Source organism: Passer domesticus, chromosome 2 (assembly GCF_036417665.1).
Source record: "Passer domesticus isolate bPasDom1 chromosome 2, bPasDom1.hap1, whole genome shotgun sequence".
Lineage (NCBI taxonomy): Eukaryota > Metazoa > Chordata > Aves > Passeriformes > Passeridae > Passer > Passer domesticus.
In genome coordinates this window covers 41,112,590-41,134,056 of record NC_087475.1, presented here as the reverse complement: position 1 = coordinate 41,134,056, position 21,467 = coordinate 41,112,590, and the positions used below count along the sequence as shown (strand labels likewise).

Genomic DNA, 21,467 nt, shown 5'->3' with positions numbered 1-21,467 from the left:
AAATAAATTCGGTGAGAGCACAAAGAACAGAGATACCTGAATTACAGATAGCTTATGTAAGATTTATTTGATGAAAGACAGCTAGAGAAATGTAATGTTAGAAAACTGGAAGACACAAAAAGAAAAACAAAGGACTTCCTAGACTTCTAAGACAAGTTTGGTATTCAGGGCAATTAAAACTAAATTAAACTAGATTAAACTGAAACTCTTTGGAGCTCAATATATCTTGCAGACTGTTCTCAGTCTCCATCCCTATTTCAAAAAAATCAAATCTTCTTTTAATTAGAAAATTTGACCTTCATTCTTCTTAGGGAACAACTTTCAGTTTCTACAGGATAATGAAAAACAAGTGAGCAGAATCAATGCCACTTTGTGCTCTATGTCTAACAGACCCCAGGAGCTACAGTCAACAATGCAATTTAATAGCTGAAAATTGCACAATTATTTGAGATGAGAGAACTACGTAACTTATAAATAAGAAGGTGATTAAAGCATGAGATAAGCTCAGCTGGTACCCCAACTACTGCTTAAATTTTTAAATTTTATTGAACTCTACGACCTGGACTAAAACCTGCCATGTCTGTATCAAACACTTTTAGTTTGATCTCAAGCAGAGCCATTAGGCATTTCCAAGAATGGAACTACAGGACAGCATTTTCATTTTCTCACGTCAAGAAATTTTTACAAGCTTTTCTTTGAGATGTGCCTGGTTGAAAGGCCTTGAAATTTGAACTGAAGAACATTTTGATGACATAAAATGTCCCTGGAAAAAGTAACTTTAAGTTAGCACACTTTCAAAATATTGCTCAACATTCAAAGACAAAAAAATACAGTTTATACATGCTGAATAGAGAATTGTTATAAACTTTTCCAAGAACATTTCAGCAAAATGCTGATTAAAGTGAGAATCCTGTGGGCCACTGTTGAGCTGGATTTTTATTCTGTAGGACCACTTGTGAGCAGGCTTTGCCCAGATTAACAGCTGGAACCAATCTGTAGTACCTGAGAAATACAGAAAGACATCAAATACTCACTGGAAAGCCAGGCCTGAGGGAAGACCAAACACTTGCAATATTCTGTCTTAATCCTATATGATGTTTTTATTACCTCTTTAAAAATAATATTTAAATTTATGAAATTTAAAATTTTAAAACAATTTAATTTACAAAGCTAAGCACTTAGAATTTGGAAAATACATATGTTTCCTGTGGAAAGACATTTTTTTAAAATCTTTCTCCATTACTGCAATTACTTACATGTGACCTCATATGATCAGGGAAGTTCAAGGAAAATTTGCCAAAAACATAGCCAAAGGATTTTTTCCCCCCTTAAATTATCCCATTTGTAAAGATATGTAATACTTCATATAACTCTCAACAGTATAATTTGTGTTTGTAGAATCTATCATGGTAATTGCTGATTATTGCTTCTAGCTTTTCCTTTTAAATGCATCCTCCCAGACTCCAAATTCTAGGTTAGAGCCTTTCCTGTGATAAGCACATTCAGTTCTCGTCAAAGAGGATGGAAATGCCACATGCACAACCTGTAATCTGCACTTGTGCTTGCTACTTTGCTCTGATCACAAGAGGTGATGTTTGCATAGCAATGAGCATCTCCCCATGCTGCAAAGCCATGCTTCTCTTGAGCAACCCTAAACTACATTGGTAGTTTTGCCACACCATTCTTTTACCAGGTCAAACCTCATTTTCTTCCTGACTTGTCTCCATAAGTCCTTCCTTTTACTTACCGAAGATTATGACTGACTGAATTTAATGTCTTTTTTTTTCCCATATGGATTATTTAACAGTTCCTTTACAATGAGTCACATTTTCATGTTTTTCTTAGTCTCTTATTAAAACTGTCCCTATTAAATTTGCAACTGTCCTTTTCTTTAATCTCAAGATCTAAAAGTGTTCTTTCAGAAGTGTGTTGAAACAGGTTAACAGTAGGTAAGCTGTTATAAAGGTGTCACAAATGCAGGATATTATATGCAAAATTTTAGCAAGTGATTTATGAGTTAAATCATATAAATGAAATTTGACATTCAACTCATGTTTAGGCACATCAGCCTTTGTAATTTGGAAAAGCAATTCATTATAATTATGTGCTTCCAGACTATGCTTCCTTCCAATGGATTTGCCAATTATAAGCCAACTGATATGCCAAATAATTGACGGTCTGTCTAATGCACAAACAATTGAAAATTTGATTCCTGCTGAAAGGGCTATTTTTTCTACCAATACAGCAAAATGAATTGTTGAATTGTGACTATTTGGCCATCTCTTTTCTCCCATACATATGAAAGCTGGAAGGAAAAAAGGAAGTTATGCAACATTAAGGCAGAATAAACTGCAAAGGGAGCAGGCTTCTTGAATTCTGACAAGATGAACTAGATATAGCAGTATGGCATTTCCACAGTGTTTTCCATGATTTTACATTATTTCTGAGTAATACCTGATGAAATGTCAAACCAGTTGAGAGCAAAGAGGCTTTTACCATCTTAATACAGCAGACAGCTTTCAATTTTTTTCAGTAGGAACAGCAACATTTTTGTGAGAGCTTAGCAGGTATTCCACAGCATCTTGTTCATTGCTTCAGAGAAAATATGACTTTACTATCATTCTGTGTGCCCATAAAACATGCTATACAATAAAAATTGTTATTGAGTAACTAATAGAAAGTTCTGAAAATGGTTAAGAATCTGTCTATTTCCTCACACCTTGGCAACAAGCTTGGAGCAGAGGGATTTGCCAAAGAAATAAATATGTAACCAGACCTGCCAACATTCACTCATTCAAACTACACTCTTTCATACTTAATTCATTTTAATGTTATCAAGTTTTTCCCTTTAGGGATAAAGAACATTTACCATGAATGCTATGAGACATTGACAAAAATGTCACTGCTATTTATTCCCTGCAGACACTGAATTTGTGAGTGAGGAAATGGTATTTCACCTAACAGCCCACACAGTGGCAATGTACTCATTCTGGAGTAATTCTATTCATATCTTGCTTTCAAAGGCAATACTCCCTTTCCATCTCAAGAAAAGCATCCTCCATAGACCTGCATCTGAAGCACTGACAGGATCATTCATGTATTTTCCTGTTCCTTTCCAGGCAAGCACAGGGAAGGTCAGACAGCTTCTTTAATCTGCTCAAAGCCTATGTTCAGATTGCTTGTCAGATGGATGCTTTTGACAAACTGCCTTAATAAAAGCAACAATACCACTGAAGCCATCTACAAATCTTCAGTAATAATTGAGTTCTATAACACTGAATTCTATTCTAAAAAAGAAACTGTATGAATGGTCTTTTTTTTTACAAGCTAATTCCCTGCGTCTTTGTATTAGTCTCTCTGAGAGCAGTAACATCTCCCCCTACCACTTCTTGCTGTTATTGACTAAAAGTGTGCTACTTTTTCATAATTTATCCATTTTTTTCAATTCAAACCCCACAGGTTTTGCACTCTTCTCAGCCTATGTATTATCAATACATCAAATAATGCAGTTCTATGAACACTGGGTTTTTAAGTGCCAGAAAGTTGCCTCCTAAATTAACAAAATCACAGTAATTGTCTGGAACTCAAAGGCTTACATTCATCATGCATGTAAACTACTATTTTTTTAAGTGCATGTGCAGCTTTGTGAAGCTTGGCAGGTTGTAGAACTTAGCATTGCTCAGGCTGCTCAGTAAATTATCTGCCTTGTCTTGTGACACAGCAGGCACAGCCTCAGTGTGGTATTATCTGTAATCCACAAAAAAGCCTTGTCTCCTACTTCTTCCACTGTAACACTCTTTGGTAAAATGACCTGGGACAGAGCCCTGCTCAAGAAGTCACTTATCTCCACAGGTTATCCCAGCCCTTTACACTTCATTAATCATTAATTCTGCACTGTCCAGTGGTCTCTGGTGAGGTTAGAGTGAACTTTTTAACAGGTATACTTGTTCAGAAAATACTCCTAGACAAATATACCAGTCCCTCTGCGTTTTGCCTTCTGGGAGTAGAAAAATTTCACGTCAGTTCCTCAGTCTGATGTCCTCCAAGGGATATCTGACTTCAGTGAGTAGACCTGGGAGGAGGGAAGTATGGGATGCCTCTTTGCAGCTCTACAGGATGTTCAAAGCTTTTCAAGCCTGCAGTGTGTAGGTCCTACAGAATAAGCTGCATGTGAAGCTTTCCTGCCTTGTAATTAAGCTTATTAACCATTTCAATGGTTTCAGAAAGTTCCCACCCAAGAATTCTGGATCTCATTAGTGGTTGATGGCTATCCTCCTGACTCCCAGCATGCTCTCCAGTCTAATAGACCACTCAGCTTGTGGCTAGACACTGTTGTATCACCTCCCAGCTCTGCCTTACCAACACAGAGAACCAGTAAGAAGCCACAGGTCAGGGTTTCTTGGAGTAGAATTGAAAGAGCAGCATCTCTCTCAGCATCCTTTATAGTTACAGGGATCCCATTCCCCTGCTTTAGGCACAGGAACAGACCTGTGCCCTTTCTGAGCTCCGAGCACACGAAACGGATGAACAGACAAAAATCTGTGAAAACTGTAGTCCACTACTGATAGTCATTACTGTCAGGGTTGTAGTTCTCTGCCTCACCCCACATGTTGGCCAGAGCAATTTTCAGACGCTGCCTGCTCTTTGCAGAGAGCTTGCTCTGCCAAGATAACTTCAAACAGCCCCCGCTAGAGCATAGCTTCCCACTGACATCAGCTTACTCTATTCTCTTGACTTTTGCTGGAAATCTGCCCTCATGCACTTTCTAACTCTTCTCTGGCCTCTGAGGCTATCATGGTTGCACTTTTTTATGATCTGTAGAGTATATGGAATCCATATGGACCATCAACAGTCACTTTAAGCTTATGGTAGATCTCCTCATATGACAGAGCTGACCTGTTATGGTGCTTTGCAAATACAGTTGAATTTATTTTGCTGTATATTCTTTTCTGTATCTTTCTTCACCTTCATCTCATTCCTTGCTTCTGAATGTTGAAAGATAGACATGTCAAACCCTTCACCTGTAAGTCAACATCAGAAAGTATTTTAGAAGACTCTGAGACACCTTTCCTGTTTTGTTTGTCATTTCACATCTCCTACTACTCTGTTAGAAACATTATAGCATTCCTCAGGTATAATAAATAGTTTTCTAGCTCTCCCTCTCTTACTAAGTACAGAGTTGTGAAGTTTAATAAATACTAAACTAAAGCTTCTGCTTTTTGAAGACTTGAATTTTCAATTTCAGGGTCTGTCCAAATTTCATTGGATAAACTACAGTGCATCTTGGGCCTTAAGTGTTTAGAAGAGGTCAAGGTAATTCTGATTTCTGCTATCGTACTTTCTCCTGTCTTTTTTTTTTGTTGTTGTTGTTGTCATTTGCTGTAGTTGTTTGTTGTTGTTTGTTGTTGTAGTTTTGTTGTTGTTGTTTTTTAAACAGACTGCAGGAATCGGGCAATATCCAGCAATATCAACATTGCTGCTGGCTGCTTTGTGGCTGTTTCTATTTGAGCTCTCCTAAGGTGCTTGTTCAAACCCTCTTTAGTGCTAATACCTGCTTCTTGGGCATAGTTTCTGGCTGCTTCCCAAGCTTCAAACTTGTCCTGAGTGAGAATGAGCACCTGATGTGGCAGACTCTGATCACATGGCGTTAGTGACAACTTTGTTTGCTTGGGACTCTCTCCAATATATTAACTGCTTTTCACCTAGGTGAAGTTTTTAATCTGCCTTCCTCAAACTGTCAGGATTTGAGGTGGAACATCATTAATCCTCTGAGTTTACCAGCAGATTCTTCTGAACCCAGCATAGATGCTCCCTTCTATGCTTTGAATATTAGGGTGAAATGTATTTGAATGTACTCCTAGAGCATTACACTACTAAATTTATTGATCATTACACACACAAAAACAGAAACAGACACACAGAGAGACACTCTTGGCTTGCTCTAATCAACTGCATCAGGTTGTTCCTGCCTTCCCCTTCCAAGGGAGCTCTACTGGAATCTGATGTTCATCACTGGTACTCCCAAAGATAATTTGACAACTGCTTTTCAGGCCTTAGGCATATTTCATACGCCTTGCTGTTTCTCAAAGACAACTAGGCAGTTTTTATATAACAACCCACTCCCTGCATCTACAGATGCAAAAACCAGCAGGAGTAAGAAAACAATCTTCCATATCCTGCAGTTTATATTTTCTCCCCAACCCCCATCAGATATTGTATTCTTTAGCTAACAATCCTACTACAGATTTATGGTGAAATCACCATTAAGACAAGTCAAGATGAAAGCAAATGCATTTATTTGTTTATGCATGGGAAGCAGACAGCAATGTTATAGAAGTTCATACAAACCCATTTACAGGTGATAAAAAGGCAGGAAAACCATGCCTATTTCAAGAAGACATCCAAAAGGCCCTCCAGAATGTGTAACAAGCTGTACAAACCTAATCCACATAGCTGAGGTCTGAGGACATTTACAGGAATGCACTTCACATGAGAAAGCATGCTTGCTTTTCTATTTCGTCTTCACTTATGGCCCTTCTGAATTTTCAGACAGCTTAAAATAATTCTCTAGCCCTGCCTCCAATTCTTTCATGATGCAGTCAAGATGGATGTTTCCCTTTCCTTTCCTTTCCTTTCCTTTCCTTTCCTTTCCTTTCCTTTCCTTTCCTTTCCTTTCCTTTCCTTTCCTTTCCTTTCCTTTCCTTTCCTTTCCTTTCCTTTCCTTTCCTTTCCTTTCCTTTCCCTTCCCTTCCCTTTCCCTTTTCCTTCCCTTTCCCTTTTCCTTTTCCTTCCCTTTCCCTTTTCCTTCCCTTTCCCTTTCTCACTGGCTGACTCCTCCTGCTTTTAAGGCATTGTTATTCCCTGGGCACAGCCAAGGCACAGCAGAAGGAGGTACTTGACCCAGCCAGCCACTCCCACAGCTGCACCCCAAACAGCTGGCTGAACAGAGCCCCACCAATGAGCAGGGTAATGCTCAAAGCCTCTTGCCATGCACATCATGAACCCATGATATCCCCTGAGATCAAAGGGAATACTAATTAAGTTTTATTCAATCTATTAAAACCTCAGTGGGTTGGAGAGATGGGGCAGAGAAGAACCTTCTGAAACTCAACGAGAGCAAACGCAAGGTCCTGCAGCTGAGGAAGAATGAGCCCCAGGCTGGGGGCTGATCTGCTGGGAAACAGCTCTTCAAAGAAGGACCTGGTGATGCTGGTCCATCGAGCCACCAGCACCCCTGTGCCCAGGAAGGCCAATGGTATCCTAGGGTGCATTAGGAAGAGCAATGCCCGCAAATCAGGGGAAGTGGTCCTGCCCCTCTGCTCAGCCCTGGTGAGGCCATATCTGGAGTGCTGTGTCCGGTGCTGGGCTCCTCAGTACAAGCTAAGTATGGAGCGCCTGGAATGGTCCAGCAGGGAGGATGAGAGGGCTGGAGCAACTCTCTTACAAGGAAAGGCTGCGGGAGCTGGGCCTGCTTGGCCTCGAGAAGAGACGGCTGAGAGGGGGATTCATCAATGCCTATCAGTATCTGAAAGGAGGGTGCCACGGTGCTGGAGCCAGGCTCAGCTCGGTGGGGCTGAGCAATGGACAGGAGACGACGGGCAGAGACCGTGCACGGGAAGTTCCACCTGAACGTGAGGATGAACTTCACTGTGCGAGTGACTGAGCACTGGAGCAGACTGCCCGAGAGGCTGTGGAGTATCCGTCACTGGAAATACTCAATAAACGTCTCCACGCAATCCTGCGCCATGCGCTCCAGGACGACCCTGCCTGAGCAGAGAGCTCGGGCCGATACACCGAGCTCCCTGCCAACCCGACCCGTCCCGTGACTCACTGATTCCCAGTGGCGGGACGGCAGCACGACGTCACCGAGCGCCCGGAGGCGACGCCCCGCGATCTCCCGCGCTTTCCGCCCCTCCCCTCCCCTTCCCGGCCCGGCCCGGCCCGGCCCCAGCTCCGCGTCCCGGCGCGACCCCTCCCTGCCCGCACCGCCCGACCGCGGCTCCGGCCAATCCCGCCCGGGCTGCCGGAGCCGCCCGCCAATCAGAGCGCTCCGCCGCGCCTGCCTCCCGCCCCCGGCGCGGCGGCGCACCAATGACACGCGAGGAGACAAACCCCCATTGAGGGGCGGTTGAGCCGCCGCTCCCCGCTGCCCGCCTCGCCCCGAGCCGCCGGGACGTCAAAGGGAGGCAGGGCCAATCGGGGGCGAGGCTCCGTGCGCCGCGGCCAATGGGAGCGCGGCTGGCGTTGCGGCCCCGCCCCTCGCTCCCCCGCCGGCGGCGCGGCCGGCGCTCCCCCTTCCTCCCTCTCCTTCCCTCTCGCAGCAATGGCGGCGACGGAGCAGGAGCAGTTCTACGCCCTCCTCGGCAACCTGCTCAGCCCGGACAATGCGGTCCGCAAGCAGGCCGAGGTAACGGGGCCGCCGCGTCCGCGGCCGCCGAGACGGCCTGTCAGACCCGCCGGGCCTCGCTGGAGGGCGGGCGGGAGGGAGGAAGGGAGGGGGGCAGGGAGGCGGCGGGGCCGGGCGAGCCCCACGTGTGAGCAGCGGCACCAGCTGCCGCCGGGGCGGCCCGGGCCTTGCCCCGCTCGGAGCGGCGGCGCCGGGCGGTGGCGGCCGTTTTGCCCGGCGGGCGCGGGGCCCGCGCCGGCCCCTGGCCCGTGAGGGGCGAAGGGTCCCGTTACTGCCCTCGGCGCCCGCCCCGGCGTGTCCGGCGCCGCTGCCGCCCCTCGCCCGCCTCGAGGCCGCCCCCCCCGTGGCCCGTGTGGGACCGTCGCCAGGGCTGCTTGTCCCCGCTGGCCGTGGCTGGCTCCGCCTGAGCCGCCCGGCGTGACGGAGCGCGGCCCCGGCGGCGGCAGCGGCGTGTGGGGGGCCGGCTCCCGGTGGCTCGGGAGCGGAGGCGGCTCCCGAAGGAGGTCAGAGCGGGTGCCTGGCGCGATGGAAGCGCTGCTGTGTGCGCTCCCTCCGTGCCCCCGCCCCGGCTCGGCCGGCAGGAGCGGGACCGAGGTCCTTCTCTGCTGCCACACAGGAGTTTGGTTTTTTAACTTTTCGGCCCCGTATGTGTTCAAGTGTTTCGTCAGCTAAGAAGTATTTCACCCAAAAGAAGTGTTTTTCAATATGCTGAGTTTCTCTTGTTATCAGCAAAAAGTTTTCAGACATGTTGTTTCAGCTGAAATTCTTTGTGGCGGCTAAGCCACGTTAATTCTTTCTCTCTGTCATGCTTAAGGCTCCATTGTCAAGCCTGGTGGGGAATCTCTCCCGTTGAATTAAATACCAGCGTCTAGGTTTAGCATGAATTGCCGCTGCATGGCTGCATCGGGTCTTTTATCGCTCTCATCACTCCAGCGGTCAGCAGTTCAGCGCATTGTTTGGGGAAGAATAAAAACCATTCTTCCTGATGCTGCAGTGAAAATTCCTCAAATATGAATCCAGAGTGAGAAGGAGGGGTGGCATACATTTTTAGAAAGCCAGTGAAGTTCGGTATTGATAACTGCACTTTTCTAGAGAGTCAGCAAGAATTATTCTCACATTCCTGAACATAGATAGAGCTGCAGTGGAGGCCATTCCCTGGGAGCTGAATTTCTTTCTCTTCTCAATTGCCTACATATATCATAAAAGCATTTCTAAAAAAATTTGAACTTTGTTGGAATTGTAACAAAGCAAGTTCGTTGTGCACCTGTGTCACAATGCCTATGAAATAAAGCATTGGTAAGAACTCTAAAGCTTAGATTCTTAAAACTGGTATATTTTGTCAGAAACTTGCTTGAAACTGGAGTTCTTTTTGCTCTTCATAAGTATGTATTTATTTATTACATATGCACTGTGGTCAATCAGAATAAGAAATCCTAATTGGCATGATAGATACCAAGCTTTTCAAGTCTGTTAGTTTCCTATAAAGATACAAGGAATAATATAACTTTTTACTTATTTGCACTGAATTTGTCATTAGTTTCTGAATATTTCCAAGGTGTGCTGCAAATTATTTTATGGTTTAGGATCCTTCAGAGTGGAAGGGTCCTCAGGAGGTCTGCCATCTCAAAGCAGTGTCAGCTATCAGGTCAGATCAGGTCGGTGGGGGCTTTGTCCTGCTGACTCTTGAAAACCTCTAAGAATGGAGACTGCACAAGCTCTTTGAGTTACTCACTCCTGCTTGACTTGTCCTCATTAGGACAGAGAGATCTGGGCCTCTTCCAGTCTGAACCTCCTTTTTGCAATTTAAGCCTGTTTCTCATTTTTCCACCATGCATGGCTGTGAAGAACCCCACTTGGTCTTTGTGGTGGGTTAATGAACTTTCACCTAGAAACACAAATCTGTCTCTCTACAGTGTAGGTAGACTGACATAAGTTGTATATTCCTTGAAGTATAAAAGTATTGCGTAACCTTTAAAATACCTGCTTCCTAAAATCATACAGGACTCATACTTGGTTTTAAACATTGGCATAGTCCAATCAGTTTTTTAAAGTGTACTTACTGTTGGAAGGTAATATTGAATACATAAAGGATTCAAATAACTGCAGATAAATTGAATAGCAGGTTTTCATTTGTGTCTAGTGAAAACCAGTCAGAATGAGAAATGGATAAGCAGGGAACTAAGCAGGTTATTGCAAATAGGTCTGGATATTGAAATGAGAATGAGGGGTGTTCAGCTCCAGGCTGGACATAATAGAGATGTAGAGTCATATCCTGTTTGGGAGGATTGTAGTAAAAGACGTTTTAAAAAAAAGGGTGAGGAAGAAAGCCTGATGACTCCAAACTGAGTAAATGTGTACAGTCTGCTCTTGTGAGACCCCACTGGAGTACTGTGTCTACCTGTGGGCCCTTACACAAGAAGGACATGGACCTGTTGAAGTGGGTCCAGGGGAGGCTCACAGAGATGGTCAGAGGGTTTGAACATCTCTCCTGTGAAAGGCAGGCTGAGACAGGTGGGGTTGTTCAGCCTGGAGAAGACTGGAGGCACCTTAGAGCAGCCTTCAATACCTGAAGGGGACCTGCAGGAAAGGTGGAGAGGGGCTTTTACAAAGGCATGCAGTGAGAGGACAAGGGGCAATGTCTTTAAACTTGAGGAGGGCAGGTTTAGATTAGATACATGGAGTAAATTCTTTGCTGTGGGGGTGTTGAGGCACTGGAACAGGCTGTCCAGGAAAGCTATAATGCCCCATTCTTGGAAATATTTAAGTCTAGGGTGGATGGGGCTTTGAGTAACCTAGTCTAGTGGAAGGTATCCCTGCCCATGGCAGAGGGTTTGGAACTGGATGGTCTTTCATGTCCCTTCCAGCCCAAAACATTCTGTGATTATGTGTATGAGGTAGCATGCTCCTAACTTAACCTGACTACTTGGCTGGAATCTGGTTGGTTTATTTTACCATCCATCCTGGAATGTTGTCTGTTGAGTATAAAAACCTGTCTTCTTACTTGTTTGTCTGTCTTCTAATAGAAAAACTTATATTTACTTTGTTTTAGTGATTTTATGCTCTTTTTAAAAATGCATTTCTCAGGTTTGGGAAAACATGAGTAGCAAGTGTAGATGATAGATACTTTCTTGCACATGTTAGGAAAGTTGGTCATGGTGTGTGAGAAATTTGTACTACTGCATAAGATAACTGGGGAACTAATTGTAAAGGTAAGGAATACAGTAAGATGTAGCAGGATCCAGCTACATAGTTAGAGTGTAGGCAAGACTGGTAGTAAGATGGATAAGGCCAGCAAAGAAGTCTCCCACCAGCCCAGAGGGAAGGTTCTGTGTTTGGCCATGTATTCCCTGTGCCCCTTGGCTTTAGCATCCTTTGAATCCAGTTTAAGAATTGACAGAGTTATACCATTGAACAACTGCTTAGGTTGCTGCCATTTTTAGTGAGTTAAACAAACAACTCAAAATAGAATGTTATGATTATCAGAATTGACATGAGGGAAGCCAGCCTTTACTGTGCTTCAGCTGTCTGTGAAAGTGTAACAAGTCCGTGCTGGGCCTGGCTTTAGGGAACCACTGTGTTTCTGTATTAGTTTTTGGATTTGTAGATAATAGTGCAGTATAAATACATACATTCATGGAAGAGGTTAACCTGACAAAGACTTTCTATTCTGACCCTAAACCTCATTTAATTTTGCAGCCTTCATGAAATGATTAGATTAAATGCAGGGATTCATTGGGGATTCAGTCTCATTGACTGTGAGTGTATGTTGGCAACTGGAGAGAATATGAAATGCAGATTCACTTTTTGAAGAAGGCCTACTAGGAAGGAGGTACAGAAAGGGAGGAAGATGATGTCTAATATTAAATGCAAAACTGCTTAATTGACAATAGCAGGTATCCTGTCAAGGTGTGTAAGAGTTTGTTACAGTACTGGAAGGAGCTACTGCAGAGTTGGAAATAGGAAGTAGCGAGACAGAGAACTGATAGAAATGAACCTGAGCTTTGCAGAATAAGCTCATTCCTTGAGTTCAGGATGGGATAATGAATATTTGGAAAGGGTGAAGTAATTAATCTTCAAGATTGTCAACAAAAAGTAACTCAGAGTTACTAAGTATAGAACTATTTCTGGATGTTTTGAGGGGTTGCTATTTAGCTTGTGATTCCGCTGCTCCTACCTACATAGGTTTAATTTTTTTTTTAATGGTTTCAAAATGCACCCATATACCATGTTTTGGATAGCAAAAGTTGTTTTGCTGTGTTTTCACTTTAGATTCTAAGTAACAATATAATTTAAAAAGGAGACATGTATAAAATGCATGCTAGAAGCATGTAAAAGAATGTAATTGAACTTACTAAATCTCATTTTGTTAAGAGGGTTTTCCTAAGGAGGAGACTAACTAGCTTCTCTTTCTGAAATTCAGGCAGGAGTTTAGAAATATGACATTCTTATTTGGAATGAGTGATTGGGACTTGTGGCTGCCACATAACATTGTAGAAGTTTTAAAAAGGTTCAAAACCAAAACTGATCCAATTTTTGGACTATACATTTTTCTGTGCTTGGTCTCAGGCTTCCAAAGTTCTTAATTCTTTGATATGATAAAAGCTATGATGGATTCCCAGTAGGACATGTTTGGTGTATGTTGTATTTTATGTGAGTTTTTGTTCTATTTGTATTTTGTAACTAATCTCCTAAGTGGCCAGTCATGCATATGTAGATCATTCCAATATGGCAGATCTTACCAGATCACTAAGATTTTACTCATAATTTTAAAATAGGTCATACATTTTTATTCTGATAAGTTTAATTTCTTTTTTCTGTTGTGTTATTTTTTTTTAAATTCGATGGATACTGATGTTGTTTTAAAAGGTGAGTGAGTTCATATTGATGCTTAACACATGCTTTCTAAGAAATGTTTACAATAAGGTGCATCTCTTTTTCTGCAGGAGACCTATGAGACTATTCCAGGCCCATCAAAGATCACTTACCTGCTGCAGGCAATCAGGAACAATGCTACTCCTGAGGAGGTATGGCTCTGTAACCTTGGATTTGTGCAGATTTTCAGGGGGACTTGGAGAAGGGGGGAAGAAATCAGTGCTGATCATTTTGGGATAAATAAGCAAGTTTGGTGTTAACTGAAGCATCTTCATTTACTGCACATTTGTAGAGGGATCACTCTTCCTCTTGATTGCTGCATGCCCAATTCACTAGCTGACACTTTGTGGTGCAGGATATTTAGTTTCAGGAATAGTTTTTTCATAAGCGACTGCTTGAGTCTCCGTTGTTTTCTGTTGTGTGCTTTGATTAATGAGAGTTATTTTCCATTAAATGTATAACTGATATGTGACTTACTGTCATGTTTCTTCAAGTTACAGTTGAGAAGTGATTTCTACTTGGAGTCCTGTGCCTAAACATATTAATCTTGTGTGTTGTCTGAAACTTAGAGTGCTTCTTAAGTCATCTGGCAATATTATGGAATGAGTGGAGAGTAGTCCTAAGCATTATACATTTTTTTAATCTGGGTATAAAGTAAGGGTGCCTTTTAGTTACTCCTTAGTTTTGTAAGGCTCACAATTTTAGCAATCAGTTAAAGTACTTACTGGTAAAACTATTCACTTGGATATGCAGAGCAAGGAACTACTAAACTTTCAAGATATTACAAATTCTAGAGTCACTTAAACAATTTCTGAAGAATGTTAGAAGAGCACAAGTGTGCTTTTTCCCTATGGAAAACAGTCTCTTCTGGCAGACTGTATTCAATTTAGAGTTAGTTGCCATTTGTGCTTTTTAATGCTAAGAAAGTATCAGTGGACTCATACTGATGCTTATCAATCTACAATATTGTGTTCTTCTGGCAAATTCCTTCAATATTATGCTAGCAACTGGTTGCATGAGGTATCTAGTTTTCCTTTTTGCTCCTCTGAGATGTTTCAAATGATAGAAAACTGTAGAGCAGTGCTACTACAAAGTATAAATAAATACTTGTTTCGTGTGTTTGCTGATTTTATTCCCTTCACATCAGCTAAGGAAATCGCCCAGTGTAAATCTTAGGAATCTTGCCAATGACTTGGATTCTGACTTGCAAAGTACAAAAAAAACTTTTCACCTATAGAAGTTACTCTTGCCAAAGACATCAAAGGCTGACATTTGTTGAATATCTTGACATTTAATTTACCAATGGATTAATCAAAGAAAGGTTTAAATGTTAGCTCTTACCATAAGTAAGCATTAGGTGCTGGACTCAAAAAATCCTGATTAATAAAACCTACAACCTCTTCCCTGTAAATCCAACTGCTTAGTAGACTAATTAGAGCCTAAGTGAAGTAATCCCCATGCTCAGCCTAAACACTGCATATAAACACTGCATATGCTGGGAAGCATTCTGTGCATGTTCAATATGGTGCTGGTATCAACAGGTAGTTTCTGCATAGTTTTATAGAAATCCAAATGCTGAGCAGAATATTGCATGTCAGCAGTGGATAGAGCTTTGGGCCTGGTATGTGTCCTCTGAGCACATTGAATGTACCAGTGCCACCAAACACAGGATGCTGGAAGGAGCTTCAGAACTTTAAACGTGCCTTGTCCAGGCTGTTTGAAAGCTGGGTTCAGATCCCTCTTCATCTTGAAGCCTTTGTATTGCTTTACCTCCTTGCAGGAAAACTAGGCTGAAGAAAGTACCCCATCCTGTTTGCATGAGTTGGGTGTCTGTGTTGTAGAGAGTACAAGGTTTGTAGGACTATTCAGACAGCAATTGTGGAAGTCCTGTCTCTGCAGCCCAGTAGTTTTGGCATTTAAATGGAGAAACAGGGATGCAGATTGTGCTCCCGAGTACCCCTTGTATTTGACATAGAAAATGCCGTTAAGCTAGGTTTGGAATAACTCTTTTGACTAACTGTGTAACAGGTTTTCTCCTAACCAGATGCTTAAACTCTGGAAATATTCACTTCTTTCCTCTGTTCTTATTTCATACTTTCCTAATAGCAAAGTGACACGGTCACAGAAGTGGAGGGAAGCATCTGACTTAGCAGTTAGAACACTTCTGTGCCAGGTGATGTGCATGTTTGTACACCTCAGTCTGAGGAGGGGCTTGTCCTTACTTCCTGCTCTTGTAGTCTCACTGTTAGGAAATTAAGACTACTTTCTATGCAACTGCATTTTAAAGGGATGTACAGAAAGGTGATATATATTCACAGTTGAATAGATTGATTTTATTTATAGGACTTAAATATTTTAGGCTGTTACTTTGCAGTTTTGATCTTCCACCTAAGTCTTTGAGAGGAGCAGAAGTTCTGCATTTTCCCCTGCATTTGTTTTTTCTTGGTTAACTCTGGATTGGCAGGTTTTGATTGTGTCCTAATTTACAGATGACTAGTAAAATAACAAATGCTCTGTAAAACTGTTTCTGCTGTACTCACAGCCTTCTGGAGGGCCCTGACCTCTCCCAGACCTCTGTCCATATTGTCACATGAAGGGATGCATTTCTTAGTTGAAGACTGCTGTTGTGGACAGCTTCTGTTTAGCCTTTGGGAAGAAAGGCAGCCCAAGGATGCACCACAGATCTGCTTTTGAGTTGTCTTTGGATCTTGGGCACTCTGTGCTTTGAATTCCACACAGGACTGGATCTCTGAATGACAATGTGGAAGTCCATATTTGAACCATGTGCTGAATGTTCTTTACTTCCATCCCTGCATGTTTTCCTCCTTGAGGACTTGAACAATAAAACAAAAGTAAATTTCAGTGTGACAGTGCTACACAAGATAGTCAATCTTTTTCTTATAAAATATAGGGTTCAGTTATTCAAAGCATCCACATATAGTTATGTGGATGCTTTGAATATCAGTGGAGAGCACGGCATCCCCGATTGCTGTTCATAATTCTGCTGCTGCCCTGCTCAGCAAACTGATTTTCTTCTTGTGCTTTATTTCCATCATCTCTAAAATACTAAAACATTTTCAACACACTATAAATTCTACTAATCAGAAGCAGTATGTTGAAATTTGAGTATTATGACTGCTTTTTATATTAATAACTGTAACACTTTAGTTGTATGTGAGCATCTCAGTAATTTAGACATGCAGAAGACCCAATGCTGGGAAAAATGTGCTCTCTTTGTGCTTCATTGGCAGCTGGAATTTCTTCTTTGGGGATGTACATTTTATATTGTTCCTCTCCTCATTAAAAGCTATCGCTACTGAATTGCAGAATTGTAAAATGCTTATTTAAGTACATATTTTGAAATACTTAAAAGAACCTTTGGGGTGTATGTGAAAAATACATATATTCTTTCTTAGACTAGAAGAAATAGCCCTGGAGGTGCCATTAATTCAGCCATGTTTGTCATAATTAAATTGACAATGATAGTTTTCCTATGTAAGTGAGTATCTGCTGAGGAAAATATGCCATTTTTATTATTAGAAGTCAGTAGCTCATTTGTCAGTCCTTAAAACACTTCAATTTACTTTAGAGATTTTGGGGATTGTTTTTATCCTAAGCTAGTAACTGTAACCAGGAGATAATTAGTGTAGTGCTGGTCTTGTGTCTTTCTGTATGCCTTACTACTGGTGTTTTTACTTTGCAATCAGTATTAGAATACTGTTTATCAGTATTCTAATATTTTAAATTCTTCAGAGTTGGAAATTCTCATCCTTGTTTTCATAAAGCATGAAGTCTTCACCTCTGTTGCCTGTCCGTCCACCTGTTAGTACTTCATGAAAGAATATCATATAATGCAAGTTCAGTCATTATCAGGTGTCAGGAAATCCTCACTGAAACACAATGCCTTGAGTAAGGGAAAACAACACCAGAGTTTGTGCCCTGTTTGGTTCCAGTGAACTTGCTCCTCACTCAAGGCATTTCTATGTAAGTTTACCGTACTAACAAGGAAAAATTTAATCTTTCTCAATATTGGTGCTCCAAAGGATGGGAGAAGGAAATATACCATTATATTGCAGTACCATGAAAGTTTTTGGACACATTGTTAGTGAGACTCCCACAGGCAGTGGGGGAAGAACATCCTTCTGAACTCACATTCCCCATATTGCAGCCTATTGCTAGAGAATCTTGGCTTCTGATGGGAACTACAGCACAGGTGGGCACTGGGACTGTTCACCTGCTGCCTTCCTTACATCTGCTAGGGAAGAGCTAATCCTACATAGTAGTGGCCTTAGTCCCCACTGGAGATGGTGAGGAGGAGATAAGGAATGATAAAGAGTTGGGTCCAGTTCTACTCCTTTCTTTCTGCTGGTACAGAGACACTTTGTGTGCACTACCTTTAGCTGTACAGAAGAGAGATGGGTACTTTAGAAAAATACAGTGAGTTTGGAGACTGCAGAACACAAGAATAGCATCTTGGGTGATGTTTTAGCAATACCTGGTATTTACAGGGTATGTTGGAAGTTGACACTTTGCAGCAGTTTATGTTTCACATCTACAGGTTATGCCATAGTAACATTATTGAGAAATTGGAATTGATTACTTTTGCTGCTCATTGAACAGTTTTGAATTTCAAAGGCTTATAAATGAAACTGTCATTCATGTGCACATTAAATAAGAATATCAGGAAAAATTGAGTTTGGACTATTTTTTGTGAGAATTTAACACAGATATGGTTTTGTTACATGTGTTAAACTTTAAAAGTTTGGGTGTGTCCTTTAATTTCTGTGTGTCCTTAAACACCAGTTGGTGAACATTCTATTAAGTTATTCAGACAGTTTCATGTGTCTTTTTGCCTTTACTGCATGTGTTGCTCTGTTAGTTTTGAATTCCTGTATTTTTTTTGCTTCTGGTTCTTGTACAATTGTAATGCATATGGATATGTAAATGTTACTGTTGTAAAATAGGTGTATGCATACAGGATACAAGGCTGTGATATGTGAGTTTTAGGTTCCTATGCTTAAGTTCAAGTTTAAAGGAAAAAGTTTCATCACAGGCCTGCAAAACACTGAAAGCTTTGTTTTGATTTGGCTTTGGGTTAGTTGTTTGAGAATGTGAAGGAGGGTTAACAGGTTAATTATCTGACAAAACTGCCCCAATAAGTCACTTTTTAATCCAGAAAAACCTGTCTGGATTATAATGACTTCATTAGGCCATTTAAAATAGAAAGATCTTTCAATAGCACATCTAAGTTCTTAACTTGTCACAAAATATTTCTGAAGTTCGGCTATAGAAAAAACCTGAATACCTGAGTACTGTCATTATTTCTTTGAAGGGCTGTAATTGTCAGAAACGTGATTGTCAGCTGATGTTTCTTTACTATGGGTTTTTTTCAGTGTCATAATTGTCATCTGTTGCTTGAGAGGTATTCCATTCACCAAAGAAGTCTCCACACTGGAAGTGTCATTTGGAAGCATGATGTCCATGTTCCCTTGTAGGAGCATGATTACCATGTCAAACACTTTAACACACACACACGCTTCTCCTTCACAGGCTCGGCAGATGGCAGCTGTCCTTCTGCGCCGCCTGTTGTCATCTGCGTTTGAAGAAGTTTATCCAGCTCTGTCACCTGAGGATCAGACGTCAGTCAAGAGTGAATTGCTGCTCTTCATCCAGTTAGAAGTGCAGTCCACTATGAGAAAGAAAATATGTGACATAGTCGCTGAATTGGCCAGGAATTTAATAGGTACTTTATTTGCAGAGGTTGATACTGTAGTAAAATGTTTATGTATTGATTGTGGTTGTATTTGTATCTCTTGTTCTCTAGTCCTACTCAGGCGTTGGCACATGATGTGCTAACTGATTCCATGGCTTATAACAGAACCTAATATTTGTTTACACTATCCTTGACCAGATGAAAGTAAGATTCTTAAACACTGCTTTTTAAATTGCTCAAGTTTAGGTGAGATTGTATTAAGGTTTATAAATCCAGTTTTGTGTAAATTGTCATTAATTGTGCTGAACATTGCATCAGTTTCTTTTTTGAGTGCTGCTATATAGCAGTAAACAGAGATCATCTTCTGTTATGGAGTGTTTGTAGATTAAACATTTCGCAGTATTTTACATTGTGACTTAGGTGCATCTTCACATCAGGGAGTCAGTGATGACTGGTTTTCCTGCACCACTGATATCTCACCATTCTGAAGTTTGCATATCCTAAAACTTTGTTGTGTTAAATGTAGATGAAGATGGCAACAACCAGTGGCCAGAAGTTCTGAAATTCTTATTTGACTCTGTCAGCTCTCAGAATGTGGGACTGCGCGAGGCTGCTCTGCATATTTTCTGGTAAGCTGCATTTTTGTAGGATAGCCTAATCATGTCTGAAAATGAAAGAAAAACTGTCACAATGTAATTAACTAGCAATCATATTCATTTATTTTCTTGTATTGTGCCTTACTTAACTCAAACATGTACAGTTACAATCTGTAACTTAAACAATGGATAAGTTTGAAATAGTAGTTTAACCTTAACTTGTATGAATTTTTATTAATGTTTTGGTCTTATCCTTAGGAATTTTCCTGGGATTTTTGGGAATCAACAGCAACACTATTTGGATGTCATTAAGAGAATGCTGGTTCAGTGTATGCAAGATCAGGAGCATCCCTCAGTAAGACCTTTATGATCTTTTGGGACTTTAGTATGTTATGAGCATAGAAACTCAGTGCAGTGGTCTCAAACATAAATGTTAAACCATAGATTTCAACCAGAGAATTGCATTACCTGAAAATTATGTACACACAGAGTTTTGACTATGCCTGCTGCAAAACAAAGGCTCAGACCCCTTTGTGGTCCTGAAGCTGACTGACTGCTCATATCTGCGTTGTTTAGGCCCAGATTCTTCCCTAGTTATGCTTGGAGAAAACCAGTTGCAGTGGCCCCAGGCAGATGGGGTTTTAGCTAGCAGCACTGAGGGGTCAGAAACTCCATGTTAAAGTCTCTTTCTGGCCTTTGTGTCAAACAGTGTAAGTCTGTCGTGTCTCTACATACAGTATCTGTATGTAGATGGGACATGGTATGTCTCAAAATTCTGAATATACAACAGCTCTTGAACTGTTTGTGCATGTTTTGCTCTAAGGGTGTGTAAGCAAGCCTTGCTTTTCTGGAAGGCTTCAGATTAATTGATTTGTGCAGAGAATTGTACTTTGAAAATGTTTCTCTTGTTATGGAAAATGCTGGGCAAGGATAGGAAACCCTGCTGTGATATATGGGTTCAGTTTGCTGCACCCCCAAGGATTACTTTTTCTGACCTTTGAAAGTAGACTGAATAACATTTTCTAAAGTACCACAAGTCATGCCTTTAAAGAGGAATGTCTTAAACACTTAGATCACACTTCTTGAAAAATGAGACTGACACTTGCATGCACATTTGAAGTTTTGATAGAAGTTGAAAACAATAGGGTTTTTTCCTCTTTTCTTTCATTAAATGAAAACTACTAAAAGAAAAAGCAAAACTAGGGACTACTTGCCATCTCTTAAGATAAACTTCTTGTATGGTAGACAATGTAGATGCTGTACGCTTTACCTTAATTTGAAGTAAAATTTAAAATCCCATGTTGAAAACTAACAGTAGCATGTTTCAGTACTAGTTTCCCACATTTATTTCTTCAATCATGTCTTTTAGATCAAGACTTTGTCTGCTAGAGCTGCAGCTGCATTTGTGCTTGCTAATGAGCTCAATGCTCCCCTTCTTAAACATTTTGCAGACTTGCTACCTGGAATCTTGCAGGTAAGAAACCAAACAAGTTACACTTAGTGTGCCATTACTGTCTCTATTGACTATATACAAATGTAAGTTATTGGTCTGTGAATTGGTGAATTTTTGCTGAGACCTGAATTAACTGACTCTTTTAGCCAGACAGCAGTTGCCAGCAAGATGAAGTGGAGACTAATAAGGAATTTTGCAAATAGAGGGTAATTGATAGGGTTTCAAGGAAAGTAGCTCAGTGCTGATCATCTTAAGCAGTGTTACAGAGATAAATGCGTTAAAATTCTTTGTACGGTATATAGGTCAAAATCAAACAGCTTTTAATTTAACCATGATATTGAAATACAAATATGGGCTATCCTAAGATTTGAAGTAATCTGTGATTGGGGATTTCATGGACTTGTGATATGCTGTACCTCTTCACTT

At 41.3% G+C, this 21,467-nt stretch overlaps 1 protein-coding gene and 1 long non-coding RNA gene across 2 annotated transcripts in view; one reads left to right on the top strand and one right to left on the bottom strand.

Annotated features, from left to right (window-relative positions):
- Positions 1 to 106: 106 nt before the first annotated feature.
- Positions 107 to 7,901, bottom strand: LOC135293817 (uncharacterized). Its single transcript, XR_010355910.1, has 3 exons — positions 7,832 to 7,901; positions 4,897 to 5,021; positions 107 to 1,002 (listed from the first exon to the last, which is right to left on the bottom strand). It is a non-coding gene; the product is annotated as an uncharacterized LOC135293817 (long non-coding RNA).
- A 351-nt stretch (positions 7,902 to 8,252) lies between these two features.
- Positions 8,253 to 21,467, top strand: part of IPO5 (importin 5) — a 42,393-nt gene continuing 29,178 nt past the window's right edge. Inside the window, exons 1-6 of the mRNA XM_064408415.1 lie at positions 8,253 to 8,407; positions 13,351 to 13,431; positions 18,830 to 19,022; positions 19,519 to 19,621; positions 19,847 to 19,943; positions 20,958 to 21,062. Of these exons, the coding sequence (XP_064264485.1) occupies positions 8,324 to 8,407; positions 13,351 to 13,431; positions 18,830 to 19,022; positions 19,519 to 19,621; positions 19,847 to 19,943; positions 20,958 to 21,062 (663 nt within the window). The 5' untranslated portion in view covers positions 8,253 to 8,323. The remainder of the gene's footprint in view (positions 8,408 to 13,350; positions 13,432 to 18,829; positions 19,023 to 19,518; positions 19,622 to 19,846; positions 19,944 to 20,957; positions 21,063 to 21,467) is intronic.